Source organism: Podarcis muralis, chromosome 2 (assembly GCF_964188315.1).
Source record: "Podarcis muralis chromosome 2, rPodMur119.hap1.1, whole genome shotgun sequence".
In the NCBI taxonomy this organism is placed as follows: domain Eukaryota; kingdom Metazoa; phylum Chordata; class Lepidosauria; order Squamata; family Lacertidae; genus Podarcis; species Podarcis muralis.
Window position 1 is genome coordinate 45,199,855 of NC_135656.1, and position 16,990 is coordinate 45,216,844.

Below are 16,990 nucleotides of genomic sequence, written 5' to 3' on the forward strand. Positions count from 1 at the left end.
GAAATTAGTTATATATATTATCTTAATGGAATAAGAATTCAAGAGCAGTGGAGCACATGGCAGAGACCACACATAGTAAAGGGACAGAACTGGGAAAATCTGCTCATCTCTTGGTAGGACATTCCTCCTGTTAAACTACTCTAAATCAGGTGTCTTCTCCTCAAAGCTCGTCTTCGAGTCAAAATGTTGTTCCATTAACTTCTAGTTAACAGAATATCCTGGATATTTGGAATTCCACAAAATAGTTGGCTGTTTTGTGCAACTCTATCTTCTGTAATAGAGAAGGAAAAATGGTGCTCTGCATTCATAAGGCCATTTGCTAGTTTGACAAAATGAACAAAATAATGTAAAATGTAAGCATTAACTATGATTTGCAGCTGAGAGTACAGACAATATGTAATCATTTACTGTCTGAAATGGTATTTTGGAATGAGCTGGGATTACGCTTTTGTAAAATGCAAGATGTTTTCTAGCTTCATTAGAGCTCTGTGAGATTAACTAACTAGTTCACCAGATGCATCCCAGAAAATCTCTATGGGCTGTGCCCTATATTTGTAAGCTATTATGTGAAAACTATTATTAGGCTGGTTATTGGCAGAGTTATTATGAGAATGGAGATGGTTAGGGAATGCGGCTTCAAAACAGAGTGAACATATAGGCTAAGTATCCAGTGTGGTACATCATACCCCAAATGGAACCCATAATCAATGCAGGCAGTTTGTAGAGGAGAAATATGCAGCCTTACTTACTTACTTACTTACTTACTTACTGCAGAGAATCCAGGGAGCTGCCCTGAAAGTTGTGTTTCTGTTGCAGCGATTTGCACAGCAAATTACGTTATCTAGGGATAGTTAGAAAGTACCTTCCCAATCTCACAAGCCCACTCCTGTGATGATCAGAAGACAGAAGGCAATAGTCAGCTTTGTTTTACCTGGTGTAGAACTACTGAAATTAATGGACCTAGCTTAGTCAAGGTTCATTCATTTCAAAGGGTCAACTCTGAATAAAAGTTAGCTGACTAGCATCCACTTTCTACACAATCTGGTGCAGGAGGAAGAAATTCATAGGACTTTCAGGGGCACTTTGTGGGGTGGGAGAGTAATGGTTTTAACTGTGGGAAGTGGGAGAGTAATGGAGTCAGCTGTGGTGACTTCTCTGCGTTTTTCATTTTTAAACAAACAAACTTTTTTATAATTAAAGTTAATGCTTTTCCAGACAGGTAGCCTTGGTAGTCTTTTGCAGTAAAAGCAACAAAGAATATTGTGGCAATTAAACGGCAAAACAGCCCAACTCAAAGCCATCTATGGCTGCAATTCTAACCATACCTACTCAGAAGTAAGTCCCATGTAAGTGGTGTTAGACTTGCAGCCAAGCTTGATTTCACAGTTTAGTATAAACTTGTCATCCTGCCTTAGGCATCAGGGTGGGACAATTTAGGACCCTGAAGATACTTTGCTCTTTGTTTCCTGGATTGTATTGCTTACTCCTTCACTCAGCTGTAATGCTATTTAACCACATATAAGTCCTTTTTATTGTAACATTTTATTTCATAAATGCATATTTCATACAAAAAAAATAGACATCTGTATGTGTCTACTGAAACATAATACTCAAGCAAATGTGTGTTTCAAATGTGAAGATTTGGCTGGGAATGGGGCAAAACTTTTAAAGCAAATATTCAGGGGGTGGATGGTGAAAACTGAGCAGTCAAATTCAGATGTTTCTCTCTCCTTTCTCCCCCAAGAGCCTTGGACTTTAATGGAGGAGCACAGATAAAGTCTACAGATTACAAAAGAGATTGCTTCTTCTAATGTGATAAGAAACACGATACAGTAAAGATACATTTCATGGGTTTTTAAAATTCGCAAAAAGAAATGTATTAAGTCTCCAAAACATGTTTGTTTGTTTTTTAAGCTTTTTGTTGCAGAGCACTTGTATTTCTCTAAGACCTGTCCAGGGTCCTGAAATATCTATCGCTGACTGCTCCCATTCTCTGACTTGTTAAGTTGCTAAACAGTCACTGCCGGCCCTTGTTGTTTGCTTGGACTGCTGCCCAGGGGCTCAGCCACATCAGGCAGTACAGGATAGTTGCTTATTTGTGCATGAAGCAAGATGCAAGTTTATTTGGTGGCTCAAATGTTAGCCGTACCTGAAATAAGCAAGAGGGAAAATGTTCTCCAATAATTTTTATCATGTATATGGGGTGCTTCCCCTACCTATCTGTGTATATAATTAGTAAAATAATCAAGACATATCTCTGTCTCCTGAACACCAGAATGGGACTGGGAGACCATAGGGAGGCTTATTTTTGCACAGTCATTGTGTTTGCCTGCTTTCTATTTATAGCCTTTCATTCTGCAGTTAGATTGGGTCTAGTTTAGGTTCCGAAAGTTAGTGTATTTTCTTTTATTAGTATAACATGCACCATGCAATGTAAGACTGCGGTACCCAATTATAGCTGCTTTCCTCCAGCTGCACACCAGCAAGCATCTGCTAGACCTTAAAGGGGTTGCAAATGGCTTGCCTGGAATTACTCCAGTTCAGCAAAGCCGTATCTTGCTGCATTAGTGCTTTTCCCTTGAAGGGACGTTGTGCACAGTCACCTCCTTTCCAGCCTCCACCCACCCAAACACCCCAGCTCTCTATAGTTGGTCTGAAATTCCACTTCTTTTGAAGCTGAACTGCCCTGAAATACATATGCCATTAGCCTGACTGATCACACTGAGCTTCCAAGAGAGTCTGCTTTTGATCTGCACTGCTTTTGTTTTGCCCTCCAGAATCTTGTAGTGAGATAAGTTTTTCTCGTTGCTTACTTGCTTAGATTACTTTCCTAAGGGGAATTTAAAACAAAATGTTCCAGCAAAAATGGTGATGCAGTCCTCTGAAATATTTAAAGGATGGAAGTTGAAAAAACATGGAATTTTGTGTGTGTGTGTGTGTGTGTGTGTGTGTGTGTGTGTGTGTGTTTGGAAGGGGGAAGAACTTGAGCAATAAAACAGCTTTTCATCTTGTCTGCATCCCAGAATCCCTCTGGCTTTTTCCTTATGAGACCTTCTTACCAGCTTGACGGCAGTGTACTTTCTAATGGCACTTCCTTGTAGAAGTATTTCTCCTGGTGTGGGTTCAGGCAGAATGAATCTGTTAACATCTGTAGCCTCTCCGAGGATCAGTGCCCTGAGCTAGAAGGGTTTTGTTCCAGTTTTATTATGCAGTACTGTCCCTTGACTTTGAAAGTAGCTGGAAATATAAGCATCAAAGATTAAATGCACAGGAGCCTTGCCTTTCCCAACTCCCTGGGAATGGAAGGCTTTTAGAGGAGTGTTGAGCTGGCTTTTATCCTACCTCTGGCAATCTAAAGAGACTTGAAAGAGAGTTGACAAAGTAGAATCCTAAGCATTAGCCTGCTTGTGTAATTTGTGTCTGTGCCATTGGCCTTTTACATGGCTCTTCTCACTCTGTGGTGACATTAATTCTAGGGATCTTTGCTGCCACAAGCTGTGAGTTGGGCAGAAGCTGGAGCTCATGGCTTTCTCCCACCAGTCTTGCCAATAAAATCTTCATCAAATATCTTTAGTACATTTGATTTGACATTCCATTTTGCCAGGGAGTTCAAAAGTGTGTTTGGTCAAATAGGTCTTCTGTACTCTGTGTATCCCACAATTAGCAAATTGACATGAAGAACGAAAAAGAAATGGGGACAAACTTACACTGCCTCCCTGATAAGCAGGCATAGTTCTCTTAGGATTGAAGGAGAGCTGAAAAACCAAAGGCAGTTCTTCCACCTCATTCAGAGCTGCCAGGGTGGAACAGCAGGTGGAGGGGAGCTCTTACACTATTAAGAAAAGAGGAAAAGGTGGAGGAATGTAACAAAAAGGGGAAAACCCTAGGCAATGGGGGTAGGAGTGGGAGCAAGGAGCAACATGACAGAGTAAGAGCTTAACATCCAAGGCACTTGGGACCTCTCAGGTCTTCCATCAGGGAGTTTCAATACAGAATGTTCAACCTCTTATTCTACTGTTTCCTCTTTCCTTCCACTGAGTACAAGAGACTTAACTTCTGTATTTGAAATTCTCTGATGGAGGATCTGAGAGGCCAAAAACACACTGGATATTTCCCTCCCTTTACCCCTTTGCTCGCTCTTTCTTTCTTACTTTCTTTCTTTCTCAAGCAGCAACAAATCTGCCTCCCACTGGGCACAAAGGGAATAAGCTACAGCAGCTCTTGTCGTTCTCTCTCTCTCTCTCTCTCTCTCTCTCTCTCTGTGTGTGTGTGTGTGTGTGTGTTTTTAAGGCATTGGATCTTTCAGGTTCATTTGCCAGAATGATCCATTTTCAGCCTTACCAGTGTTTATGCTCCAGCATCAGTAGGACAAGGGCCATAAATTTTCTACAGTGGTGGAGAGGTGGAATCTGATTTTGGATTACTCTTTCCAAGATGCATCCCATGGTACTAATCCTAATGGACCACAGAAGTGAAAGTCCCATGAGAGGATATGGAGGTTGTGGGAGTGAGATGGAGTACATTTTTTCCCCAGAGCATTTACAAGATACAAGAACTGAGAGTTTGAACTGTCAGAACTTTGGCTCCAGTTTTGGAAGGCGTTTTTGCATCCTAGGTTGCACGCAGAGGAAATGCTTCTGTTCTAAAATCTCATTTATTCACAACCGCAGAGCAATTTCCTTGAATATTATTGGTATAATAGTGAACTCTGCAGGTTAATTGGAAAGCCAATCTTTCAACCAGTCTGAACAGCTCAAATGAAAAAAACATATTGCTCTCCTCCACAGTGGTAGCTTACTGAGGAGGAAATAAAAGGAAAAGGAAGCAGATGCATCTTCATTTGCAGATTATTTACACTTTGGTGTGTAATGGTACCTCCTGAGGTACTTCAGTCTACTCCATCAGTGCTTTTTCTTCACATAGATGCTAATCCCAAATACCAAACATCTTCCTGACAAGTCTCTGCTAATCCCCAGATAGGCACTGTGCTACTTTTCTAAATGACAACGGCTTACTTATTTTAATTATGTCCCAGTTAACTACATTATATGCTAAAAGTTTTGGTAAAATATAAAAGCTGTATTTTGCATAGCAGCCATTTTATAAGCCTTTCAGAACTAAAATGACAAAAACATTTAAAGAGTGCGTGCACCCACACCCACACCCACACCCACACACCCTTACACCCCTACACCTACTCTTGGGAATTGTGTGTATGTATGTTTACTGTTCACATTTACATTCCAAAGATTCACAAGTGGTGTCTTACATAGGCATATATAGAAAGCTAAAGTGAGCAAGTCTCCCAGTACACTTCCATATATTCCCTTCCAAGGATCATGTGCAAAGAGAAAACATTAATTCACTCATTGAAGTGGATTTAGAAGATATGCTGAGATGTCCTAGACCTTGTGAGCATGTAAAGAGCTGCTGACTGTATTGTACCCTTTGGTAATAGATGTAAGGTTGCATTTTAACTGTAGGTCTCTAGCTGTCAGCTTACGTCTAAAGGGTAACTAGAGGTGAGTTATAACTTGCTAAAGAATGGTACCAGCATAATGTCAGAACAGATAGCATTTACTTTTGGAATAAAATGCACAGACATACATTGCTCCTTAATTTCAATAGGATGGAGCTACAAACAATGGTGAAATGCCAAATGCTTAATTGCACTTAATTTTAAAAAATGAAATGTCATTTCATATCAGAGTGATTCTCTGGAATAATCCCTGCCCACCAAGTCTTATGTACAAAGCATTGCACTGCCCCCATTGGATTCCACAGCAATTTGATTTGTGATTCTGTGACCATAGGATGAACCACGATTGGGACATACATGCGCTTCCCACTCATGAATTGAACATGTTTGATCATCTCTGACTCATTCACTAGCACGATACACATACAGAATTAGTCATAAAATATAGTTGGGATTTCTGGGTTCCTAGCAGGTAGCTTCATCCCAAAGAGAATCTGACATAAATGAACTCTGGAGCAAGCGTTGTTAAAGATGCAATTGTGCTTGACTTCATTATGTAGTGAAACTCTAATTGTGGCATGGAAATGAATGTTTGGAAAGGACAGAGTAGATAGAGCTAATTCATGATGCTTTACATGGGGCCTGTGCTAATTGTGGGCAGATTTCTTACTTATACAGCTGACAAGATGTGCCATCACTTGCCAGTTGTACAATTTCAGAGGCGATGGGTGCCTTACTATTATCGAGTGTTTATATAAAGCACCACAGCAGGTTCAAATGCTGAAGATGCATCATTTGAAATATAGACTTGCTCAAATTCTTAGCAGATACTGCAAGATACAGTAATGAAAGAGGAAAGGATACTAATCCCACACCCCGCTAAATAAGAATATTTTGCCACAACACATTTAATTCAGCCAATCCTGAATTTAAGCAGAATGTCCACTCTAAATCACTCCCTTTTCCTCCCTGTAAAGAGCATGGTTTGTTAGGACAGCTGGTGTATATCTGGGTTTCTACATGCCATGTGGCCATTGTCAACTGTGCCAATAACATTGTGTCTACTAGTTATCATCTAAACAGTGACCCATGTTTACTCCAGCTGTTAAACATTTGATCAGTCCTTAAGGAACAGTTGATAAACCACACGGGAAACTTTGAACCAATTTAGGTCATGCATCACAGATTTCTCTTCATTCCTTTCCCCATCCATCTGTTGTCCTGGCACCATTTATTCCTGAAGCAAACAAGGGAAACTCCTAACCCATGAAAAGCAGTTTGTGCTGCGCAAACTCCTGTTGCCTTTGAACAGAGCCCATCTAAATAGCTTGATTCCAGATTTTTATTCATGTTTGTACACATTAGCTAAATTAACATTTAAGATGCTAGTCTTGCTATTAGAAGCAAAATTCATTGGTTAACTCTAATTGGTTATTTTCTTTTAACAGTGGAGGTGGTGGTTTGATGCCCAGAAATTTTTGATGTGTATTTTTCTTCTAGGGTTGCAGATATATGGGCATTGCTGTGCAGCAGCCTCTCAGGGCTACATCTATACTACACTCAGCCTTTCACCACAAAGCCCCCTTTAGATAGTGGGAGCTTCTGGTAGGAGCTCCTGGGACTGTTTCTCTCTCAGGGCCCTTCAAGGAATCACTGGGAGAGAATGGCAATTTCCGCCTTCTCCCGGGGGGCCGACTGTTGCAGCCCCTCGTGGATTGGCCACTGTCCCTGGCAGCTGTCACACACAATCTCAACCAGCCGTTGGGAATTTCCTCAGCTGGCTGAACTGCAGGGCAGGACTGCCTGCCAAAATTCTGTATTTAAATGAGCCAGTCTGGATCATCCCACTAGTGGGCAGAGCCTTGTGAGTTGGTTTCTCCTGCTCTGGTCCACCAGTGACACTGACTCCTTCAGCACAATCATCAGAAGAGCAAACCCTCCCATGCTCCTGTAATTTTACCCTTTTTGTTACATTCTAGGTCATTTGTTTTATCATGTATATTCACTATAACTTGCTTCTCAGGTTTCTGGTTTAACCATATTTGTTTCCTAGGTTTCTTGTTTAACCACGTTTTTGCCTCCTTGTACCATCTGACCTTGCTCTGGTTGCTAATGGTTGCCATATCTGGAGCCAGGAAGGAATTTGCCTGCAGAGAGATTGGCCTATCTGGAGGTTTTGCCTTCTCCAAAGCAAAATGTCAACTTTTGGTGGTTAAGGCATTGGGTGGAATCCTAGTCATCAAGCTTTTGGGTGAAGTGGTGCATCACCCAGACCTTATCCAGTGGCGTATTCAGTGTACCCCATTAGAGGAGTCTTGATGCAAATCCCTGTCCAGAAGCCAAATGTGGGGTAGATGGGCCATAGAGCTTCCAGTGGCAGCCTGAGGATGGCCACGTCCATAGACTGCTATTTTGGGGAGCCCATAATCCTTGGCACAACACTGTTAAAAGCTTCAGCCCTCTGGCAGGAGGCTGGAATGGATATTCACCCAATGCCTGAGCAAAAATCCACCTACAATTGGAATCAATAAGGTTGTGGCCATTTTTAATCCAGATTGTTGTCCGCTTGAGTTTGTTCAATAACACCATAGCTATAGCCACTCCATGGATGGCACTGGGACCACAATGTCCTGTGACTCTCCCATCTTGGGTTCTACAGAATATCCCAGATTTTTTACACAGTCTGCATGTGCTAATGACACATCTTCAGATGTCATATACCTGTGCCGTAATGTATATAAGAAAGCACACACACATCCCCACACACATACAAAATCAGTCTGGGGGAGGGACCTTTAACACTAAAAAGCAAAGAAGTCTGAAGTGAAGAAGGCACAGCAGTTTGTTAAGAAGTATGCCAGCACTGCCAAATTATGGGGGGTCTTGGGGGGGCATTAAAAACCTTGGGGACATATCGAGTCCACAAGCAGCTACTTCTGATATAAAAGATGGAAGTTAAAAGGAGAGCTTCCAATCACCTCTGGTATGCAAGAGAAGAGAAGATAGAAAGGGGGCATATAAGCCTAAGGCTCAGTGTGACTAATTCACGGAGCAGGAAAACTCAATTTCCCATGGGAGCTTGTGTTGTTAATTTCAGAGTGCAGTGTTTCTGAGGGAAGCTTTGGGAGCCGTTTATTATGCATATATATATATATATAGCCACTTTAGCACAAGTACTGAAAGGGGTTACAACCTGGAACTAATAGCACATGAGGTGGCCAAAGGGCTAAGGATAGGCATTTAGAGATAGCATTCTGAAATAGGTCTCAATATCAACATATAAAGTGGTAACTAAGTCCCATTGAAATCCACAAGAAAAATTAATGTGAGTTAATTTACGGTAATTAACCTTAAGTGTGACTCACATTCTCTGTATTGCACTATACTCTATCTTGGGGGTTGGCAGATTTCAGGCTTGTGGGATCTACTTCATGTTTTACTAGAGCATTAAGATCCACCAATGGCAGCCAGGTTGGGGAGGGGGGAGAAGAAAGATACACAGAGTTAGAATGAATCCCTGGGTTCTGAACTTTCTGAGTACCAAAAAATAATTTGAGTTTACATGGCTCCCACATATTTTTGTTTAGTCCTGGTTATTCTCCCCATCCTGCATTTCTTTGTGCCTTTCTTTATATCTATTCCCTACCTATCTCCATTTTCTTTATTTAAACATTTCATCCACTTAGAGTCAGAAATTCCCATCAATCTACTTCAGACCACCCAGAGAGCTATTAGTAGATCCCAATCAACCTTTGGGCAACCCCCTACTCAGTCTCTCTCCCTTTCACTCATATATCCATGAATTAACTGTGTAATCCTCTAAAAGTTGGCTTAAATATAAGTTTAGTAGACATCCTCAGAGTCCTTTGGAAAAAGCCCAGTGGTGGAAAGCAACGGCAGAACATTTTTAAGTACCGTAAACAAAAATCAAGCAGTGACATGCACTGAACGAAGTTAAATGCAAATATTTTGTTGTAGTAAATTTGGACTATGATTGCTTATGGTGGTATGCAATTATCTGGGTTGCTTCTATAGTCGAACAATAGGCACGCCAAATGTCAGTGCTCAAAGCCGGGAAGTTTATTATTAAAATAATTCTAATGAATTAACATTTGCTGTGTGTTCTGTCATGAGGCAAGCATGTTGCTTTATTGTGCTGTGTTGTATTGTACCAAGCACAGCACAGTGACCTCAAAGAAGTTTCACTGCATTCCTTCCAGTCAATAAAGCACTATCTTTAGTTTTAAAGAGACACCTGTTCAATTCTTTGCCTTGAAGAAAGCATGAGTTGTGAATCTTTTCTGTGGTGTTCAACAGTAGGGCCTTTCCTGGGGTGAGCAGAGGAACAGTCTAGTGCCTTATTTACTGACCTTTAGACGGCAGATTAAGGTTGAACACCTTTGCAGATTTAATTGGGAATAGCCCTCACTGAACACAATGGGTGACATTAAACCAGGCTATACTCCATTGGATTTAATGAACATGATTAATTAGGTTCATCAATTTCGATATGTTTACTCTGAATAAAACTTAATTGAATACCATCCAGTGAAAATTACAGAAAAATCATAACTGAGGAATGACTATTACACCTTAAACCCTATCACCTTGCATAACATATATTTTACAGGAGATTATGTGGTCATGGCAGTCTACTTTGATCTAAGCAGAAGGATGGGCTACTTCACCATTCAGACTTACATCCCTTGCACACTCATTGTAGTGCTATCTTGGGTCTCTTTCTGGATTAATAAGGATGCCGTCCCAGCCAGAACATCTTTGGGTAGGTCATGGCTTCTCTTTATTCCGATTGTTTGTGTTCCTATACTGAATTATGACCATTCCCTGTGCACATGGATCCAAACTGTCAGGATCTGGGGCCAATTCATACATCACTGTGTGACTGGAATGCCTGCTTTATTTCATGTTATTGTAGTGAACAAAATTATTTCCATGGTGTTTCAGTAGAATTAAAATGACCTTTAGAGAATCCCAGAGTGTTTCTAGGCCTAGTTTTTCCAATTCATGAAATTGGGCCCTCTGCTTTGTCTATGGATACAGTAGCTCCGTGTCATGAAAACACAGCCAACATTTGATACTTAGCAGGAGTAATGGAACAGTTGAAGCTGATGTAACTAAATCCTTCTGTGCAACTGAAATGGAAAATCCAGCACTTTTAGTTCAATCACTGCTATGCGCAAATGCTGCCCAGTGTGATAAACATTGCCATTTACAATACTGTGACACTCCTTATCCCTTGAAGCACACTCGAGTGAGATGTTTACATGGACCAGTGGTCCTACATAGATCTTAAGTGAAAGAGGCCTATTTGTAAGCTCAGTTAATCAATATCTGTAAACACTTTGGAGATGCCCAAGGAGAGAGGCAGCATGCAACCCAAGGGTATTATTATGATGCATTGCTCACCTCATCCTGAAGCACTGAGACCTTTGCTTGCATTTCTCAGGGGAACCTCACAGTTTATTGGTTTATATAAGCACATTTCTGACCATATCGAGGCAAGCTGATTGTTCTAATCCCACAGAAACCAGGAGCATTCCATAGGGACTCACAATGAGGGAGCTGAATGTTAATGTGGAATTAAGCAGTACAAGGAATGCCTCATGTGTTGAAGCATATGGGAGAGGATTGTGGTGTTGTGCATTCAGCAACAGTGTGAAAGGGCCTTCTGCTCATGCCAGCATATGCCGCACAGCTCCTCTACGCAAGGGAGAACCCTGAAGTAGTACTGTATTTTCTGTTCCCTTCCTAGGTATCACAACTGTCCTGACAATGACCACCCTCAGCACGATCGCTCGCAAATCCCTCCCCAAGGTCTCTTATGTGACAGCAATGGATCTTTTTGTATCAGTTTGCTTTATTTTTGTTTTTTCTGCCCTGGTGGAGTATGGGACTCTTCACTATTTTGTCAGTAACAGAAAGCCAAGCAAGGATAAAGACAAAAAGAAGAAAAACCCTGTATGTATTTTTATTACTACACCAACTGATAACCCACATTTTAATTATGTTTCCCAGAAATGAGCATTTTGTTGTCCTGTAGCGGTATTAGAAGTGGAAACCATAGAAGGTTTGCTTGATGACCAGGGAAGGGAAAGAAAGGAAATGGCTGATCAGGTTCACATGATCCTTTTTTATACCGGGGTTGGCTTTGATAGCCAGATTCCAGAAGAATACCAGAGTACCAGAGTACCAGATTCCAGAAGAGTATCAAGACTGAGTGACAAAATCTGACAAATAGCTATACATCAAATCTCACAGTTAAAGGAAACTTAACTGTTAGTGACAGGAAAATTGACCACTTCTATGTGGTCCATTTTCTGTTCATATGCATATCTTCTATTGTGTTTAATTGCTGTAACCACGGGAACAAACTAAATCCTAGGTACACTTTGTGGGAGCAAGCTGCATTGAATTCCAGCACAGGATTGGGCTGCATGTAACATTTAAAATTAATCTGCCTGGAATTATGGTCCCTCTCTTTTGGAGCATGTATTTTCATCAACTAGCTCATTTGGTGATGGCTTGTGAACTCTGAGGCTGTGGTCAAACTGCTTTGTAGCCCAGGCACAGAGAACAGTTCTGGTTGATTGAAAATAACAGGGCAAATCAAGACTATAGATGTGTGTTTGTATTGTTCCAGCTCCCACCAAGGCACACCACAGTTTCTGATAGGAGTAGCCTTTTGGAATTGTGTCTACAGATATATGGGTGGTGGAGGTTAGAAGGCAGGCCTGTAACGTGGGGCATCTGAGGAATGTGACCCACTGCCTTTATGGGTGTCCTTGGACTCCTTGCTAATATTGAAAGATGGCAGCAGGGAAGTTACCTCAAGATGATCTACCTGTACCCATAGAAGTCTCCTCGCTGATCCTATAAACCTGTTGAGTCCTAGGAGCATTGTATTAAGGACAGAAGGAAGGTTGAGAGTATGGACATTACTAATCTGAATTTCAAAATATGAATGATTTCTTCTTGTATCTCTTCCCCCTGCCACTTTATTCCCATCTCTTTTCTTTTCACTGCCTGTATTTTCTCCCTTCTCTCTTTTCTACCACTTACTATTATAAGTTATTTATTTTATAGGGTGTTCTATTAGCACAATGCTGTCCCTCCTCCCTTTTAATGCTGTTGTCTTAATTTGTGTAATCTGCATTGAAATCATTGATAAAAGGCAATATATAAATCTCTTAAATAGTTTAAGAACCAAGAGATACTTCTACAATCTGCAATCCTTGTTCACCATATTGTGAACAAGGAAGGTAAAAGGGTAGAAACCAATGCCTATAGACCTTGAGGAAGAACATTATCTACTCAAGACTAGTGGGTCTTTCCCCTTAGTTAGAGGAGCAGAAAAGAAAATGGTAGTATTTGACTGTCTTACTCACAGTATGTTTGCCTATCCATGGAAATAACTCAGAACAAACCACAGAACCCTGAACTGTCAATCTATTTTAAATTGGATTTCCAAGTTTTGTTAACTCAGATCCTTCTTTACATGTTAATCGCTTTTAAAGTTCTTATAGAAAATTCTATCTTAAATCCTTTTTCTATTTCTATTTCTTTTGACTTGCTATAGTTTAGAAAAGTAACTTTAATTTATGCTACTTTTTGTCTCCTTTCCCCCCTCTCTACCTTTCTTTAATTTAAAAACCTCTGATTCTTTCTTTTTCTGTCTACAAAACCAAAGCTTCTTCGGATGTTTTCATTCAAGGTATAATATTTTTGGTATAGAAATCCACTGCATGTGACTGCTGAATTGAACAACTATAGCTTCAGTAAAGGCTTGCTAGATATTTATGCATTCTACTTGAAGCAACCTTGCAGTGAAGTAGAATGGCTAATATGTAGATATTAACATGAAGTTGATTCAGCAGCCCAAACACTAATTCACTACTGTTTTGAACTTATGATAAGTTCAATGGATTTTAACATGTTTGGATCGCATGCATGAAGAGAGCCTAGTAGTAAAACCAAAGCATTTGTGCTGCTCTCTTTTTTAGCTATTCATGGGATCCAATCCACTAGCTACACCAAGAATCCACAAAAACCCTTTTAGAACTCAGTTCTGACTCTTAATGATCTCATTTAAAGATATGCAAGCTTCAAATCTCTCAAAGATCGGCAATGAACAATCAGATGCTATTGGAATGGTGCCAATATTGTTCTTACACAAACTCTCAGAGTTTTGAAAGGGTATAAATTGCTTACATTCGATGCTGTCCCCAGCTCTTCAGATCATTTGCTATCCAAAATGGCAAATATAGGTAGCTGTATAACAACTTGAAATATCCCTCATTCTGAAATGCAGATACTTAGTTCTTCTTGGTGATTCCCCCCCCCCCCCAAAAAGCAGGTGGGAGCCAAAATCAGAGCTTTATTAAAATTATAATTTTACTTTGTTTCAAACAATTTTTCTGACTCCAGCCTTAATTTTAACAATTCACTCTTTTTGATCATTTGTGTGCCAGCTGCTGTTTTTTGTGCAGTATGTTCACCAAAGGATCAAAAGAGATTGTCAGTAAAACATGATTCAAGTGATTCTACATGTACAGCTGCTGTATACTGTGTTGACATTATGAAGCTTTTAGTCAACGGACCATTGTTAACCAAGAGCTGCATGTTGTCAGGAGTGCTTCATAGCAGAGATCATTATAGAGCCCCACCTAACCTATATTCAAATAATTCTTATGTGGCATCCTCTTCCCCTTAACCAAATTAAGTTACCTAGCCATGCAGGAACATAAAGCATTCTTTTTCAAGAATTCTGCATTTAAATTATCTCTCAACCCCCCCCCCCCCAACTTAATAGTGATATGGGGTGGGGGAGGGAGAATTGTGATTGCCTTCTTATATGAAGCAGTCAAACAAATCTCAGCACTTTTTATTCTGCATTCCTATTTGGAATTAAACCCTACCAAACCGATGCTGTTAAGTAAAATGGGAATTTAAAGACTAAGTGTTGAATTGTTGCTTTGAGAAAGTTCCAGATTAAAGGTTCATCATTGTAACATATCTAAGCATCATGGCTCCCTCATTCTGACATTATGTAGAGCAACCGATTTGTTGAATGTTAGTTGAAACAGAACATTGTAGCAACGAGCAAATCACTCATTCTCCTCTCTGCCCTTTCTTGCTGCTCGTTTGTCCTAGGCACCTACAATCGATATCCGCCCCAGGTCAGCTACTATCCAAATGAACAATGCCACACACCTCCAAGAACGGGACGAAGAATATGGATATGAATGTCTCGATGGCAAGGACTGCGCAAGTTTCTTCTGCTGCTTTGAGGATTGCCGAACGGGAGCCTGGCGGCATGGAAGGATACACATCCGCATTGCCAAAATGGACTCATACGCCCGTATATTTTTCCCAACTGCATTCTGTTTGTTTAATCTGGTCTACTGGGTGTCCTACCTTTACCTTTAAACAAGTAGAAAAGAAATTGGGTGAGAAGAGCCTTACTCCTGGAATTTATTAGAGAGATGGGTAACCTGTATAAATCCAAGCTGACGCCCCGCTCCAATGGCTGTAGTGCACTTGAGGGGAATTTTTAACATACTCGTGGGCTTTCCTGCAAGTAGAAGCATCCCATTCTCTTTTGTGCCTGGGAATACTCTACGCACGCTCCTTTATGCACACAGAGCATTCCCTGACATGTGCAGGAGGTGGATCAGCCCTGCGTCACTTAGGAATCCATTGCACATCATGGAACTCTGAACTTCTAAAGTGGTCTGAATTCTTTAGTGCCATAGCCCAGTAAATATCATATCATATATATTGTCTAAGGCTACCATGAAATTGTTGTAGTTTGAATGCTATCAGTCAACGTTTTAAGAAATTCGATAAGCAAAAAAAGAAACAAGTATTACATACGATACCAATGAATCTGAGAGGCACCGTAGGGAGAGGACCCACAGACCATTAGATTTTGGGCATTATGCAGTGGCAGCAGTTCAAAGGTAAAAATACCATTCAGTTTGTGAGCATTCACTATAAATATGTGATATCTTTGTCCTCTGTGGGCTTTTCCTTTTGGAAGAGTCATCTCTCACTTCAGATCGATGTAACTAGTCTAGGGGAAAATAGCTTTTCTTTACATCCAAATAAAAATAGAACTTTTGGGTGACCTCCCTAAAAGCACATGTACAAATGTTGTAAATATTTCACTACCTTGTAGTACTTGGGTCTAGTGCATGGAGAATTATTTTTTTTGGGGGGGGGGAATAAATGGAGCCAAGATACCATATACAATATTGTATTTTATTTCATATCCCTGGCTTTGCTGTTATAGCAGAAAAAAACATGGATTAAAATCATCCTTTTCTTTCCTGGCAGAAATGCCTTCTCCCTCATGCATGGAAGATTTGAACAGACAGCACTTTCTGTAAGAAGTTAGACAAGCCTTAAGACGTTGAACAGAACATGATCCATAGACAGAGCACATCTGTAAGACCAATATAAATAATACCTTAGTCTATAGATTAGCTCCAGGTGTTTGCTGCTGTTTTATTCCTCATTTCTCCATAGCAACTGAAACTACAATTATGTACTACAAGATTGGCTGCGGTATTCTGAAGCATTTGTTTGCAGTCAACTGATCATTCCCTACTCTGAATGCCGATCATTTGCACCTAGAATATTTTGCTGAGATGCATGATCCATCTGAAGAAACCAGAGCCAAATATAGCTCTTGCTATATTTGCTTTTTCACAAATGCAGCAAACATTTGTTTTCCAAGCAGATGTTGGGACATTTTCATTTTTGCCAGTATATAGTCCCACTGCTCACCATGCATTTGTGTGGGGTCAGTTGTATTCCTCTACCCCAGTTGGTTGATGATGATATAGAGTATATCCACAGCTAAAACATGATTTAGAGAGAACAGCAAAAACACAAAAGTGGTGATGGTGGGAGTGAGAGACAGAGGGTGTCTTTAATAAACCGTATCTGTGTAGCACATGTGTATTCAAATAACAACCAAACCCACTTGGGTCAATCTTGAAATTCATTTAGCAGTAGCTAATGGTTTTAAAACACCTGTACAATGGTCAATTATGCAACGTTAAGCACATGTAAATATAACCAACTTTTTTTTATTGTCACAAACTGAAAACACCAGTTCATATCAAATAGGTTTGCAACTGGGAATGAGGAAATATATATATATATATATATATGCAGGTTTTGGTGTCCTCGGGTGTCTTCCCGTGTAAAAGTTGGGGTGTCTAGGCGGTCGCCTAGACACCCCAACTTTTACACGGGAAGACACCCGAGGACACCAAAACCTGCATTCCTATACCCGTGAAAATCTACGAAAGCAAATATATATATATATATATATATATGAGAATGATATATATGATATATATATATATATATATATATATATATATATATATATATATATATATATATATATATATTATCACTGCAGAATTAACAATAACCAATACAGAGACCTAAGGACAATTTTCCAATGTCTGTATAGTT

At 40.1% G+C, this 16,990-nt stretch overlaps 1 protein-coding gene across 2 annotated transcripts in view; it reads left to right on the forward strand.

Annotated features, from left to right (window-relative positions):
* The window catches only part of GABRG2 (gamma-aminobutyric acid type A receptor subunit gamma2), a 61,507-nt gene extending 44,836 nt beyond the window's left edge, over nucleotides 1-16,671 (forward strand). Inside the window, exons 7-10 of one of the 2 annotated variants that reach the window (XM_028717423.2) lie at nucleotides 10,110-10,262; nucleotides 11,253-11,458; nucleotides 13,188-13,211; nucleotides 14,651-16,671. In XM_028717423.2, coding sequence (XP_028573256.1) covers nucleotides 10,110-10,262; nucleotides 11,253-11,458; nucleotides 13,188-13,211; nucleotides 14,651-14,926 — 659 coding nt within the window. In that variant the 3' untranslated portion in view covers nucleotides 14,927-16,671. The remainder of the gene's footprint in view (nucleotides 1-10,109; nucleotides 10,263-11,252; nucleotides 11,459-13,187; nucleotides 13,212-14,650) is intronic. The other variant, XM_028717424.2, reaches the window with a different exon arrangement.
* Nucleotides 16,672-16,990: the final 319 nt, after the last annotated feature.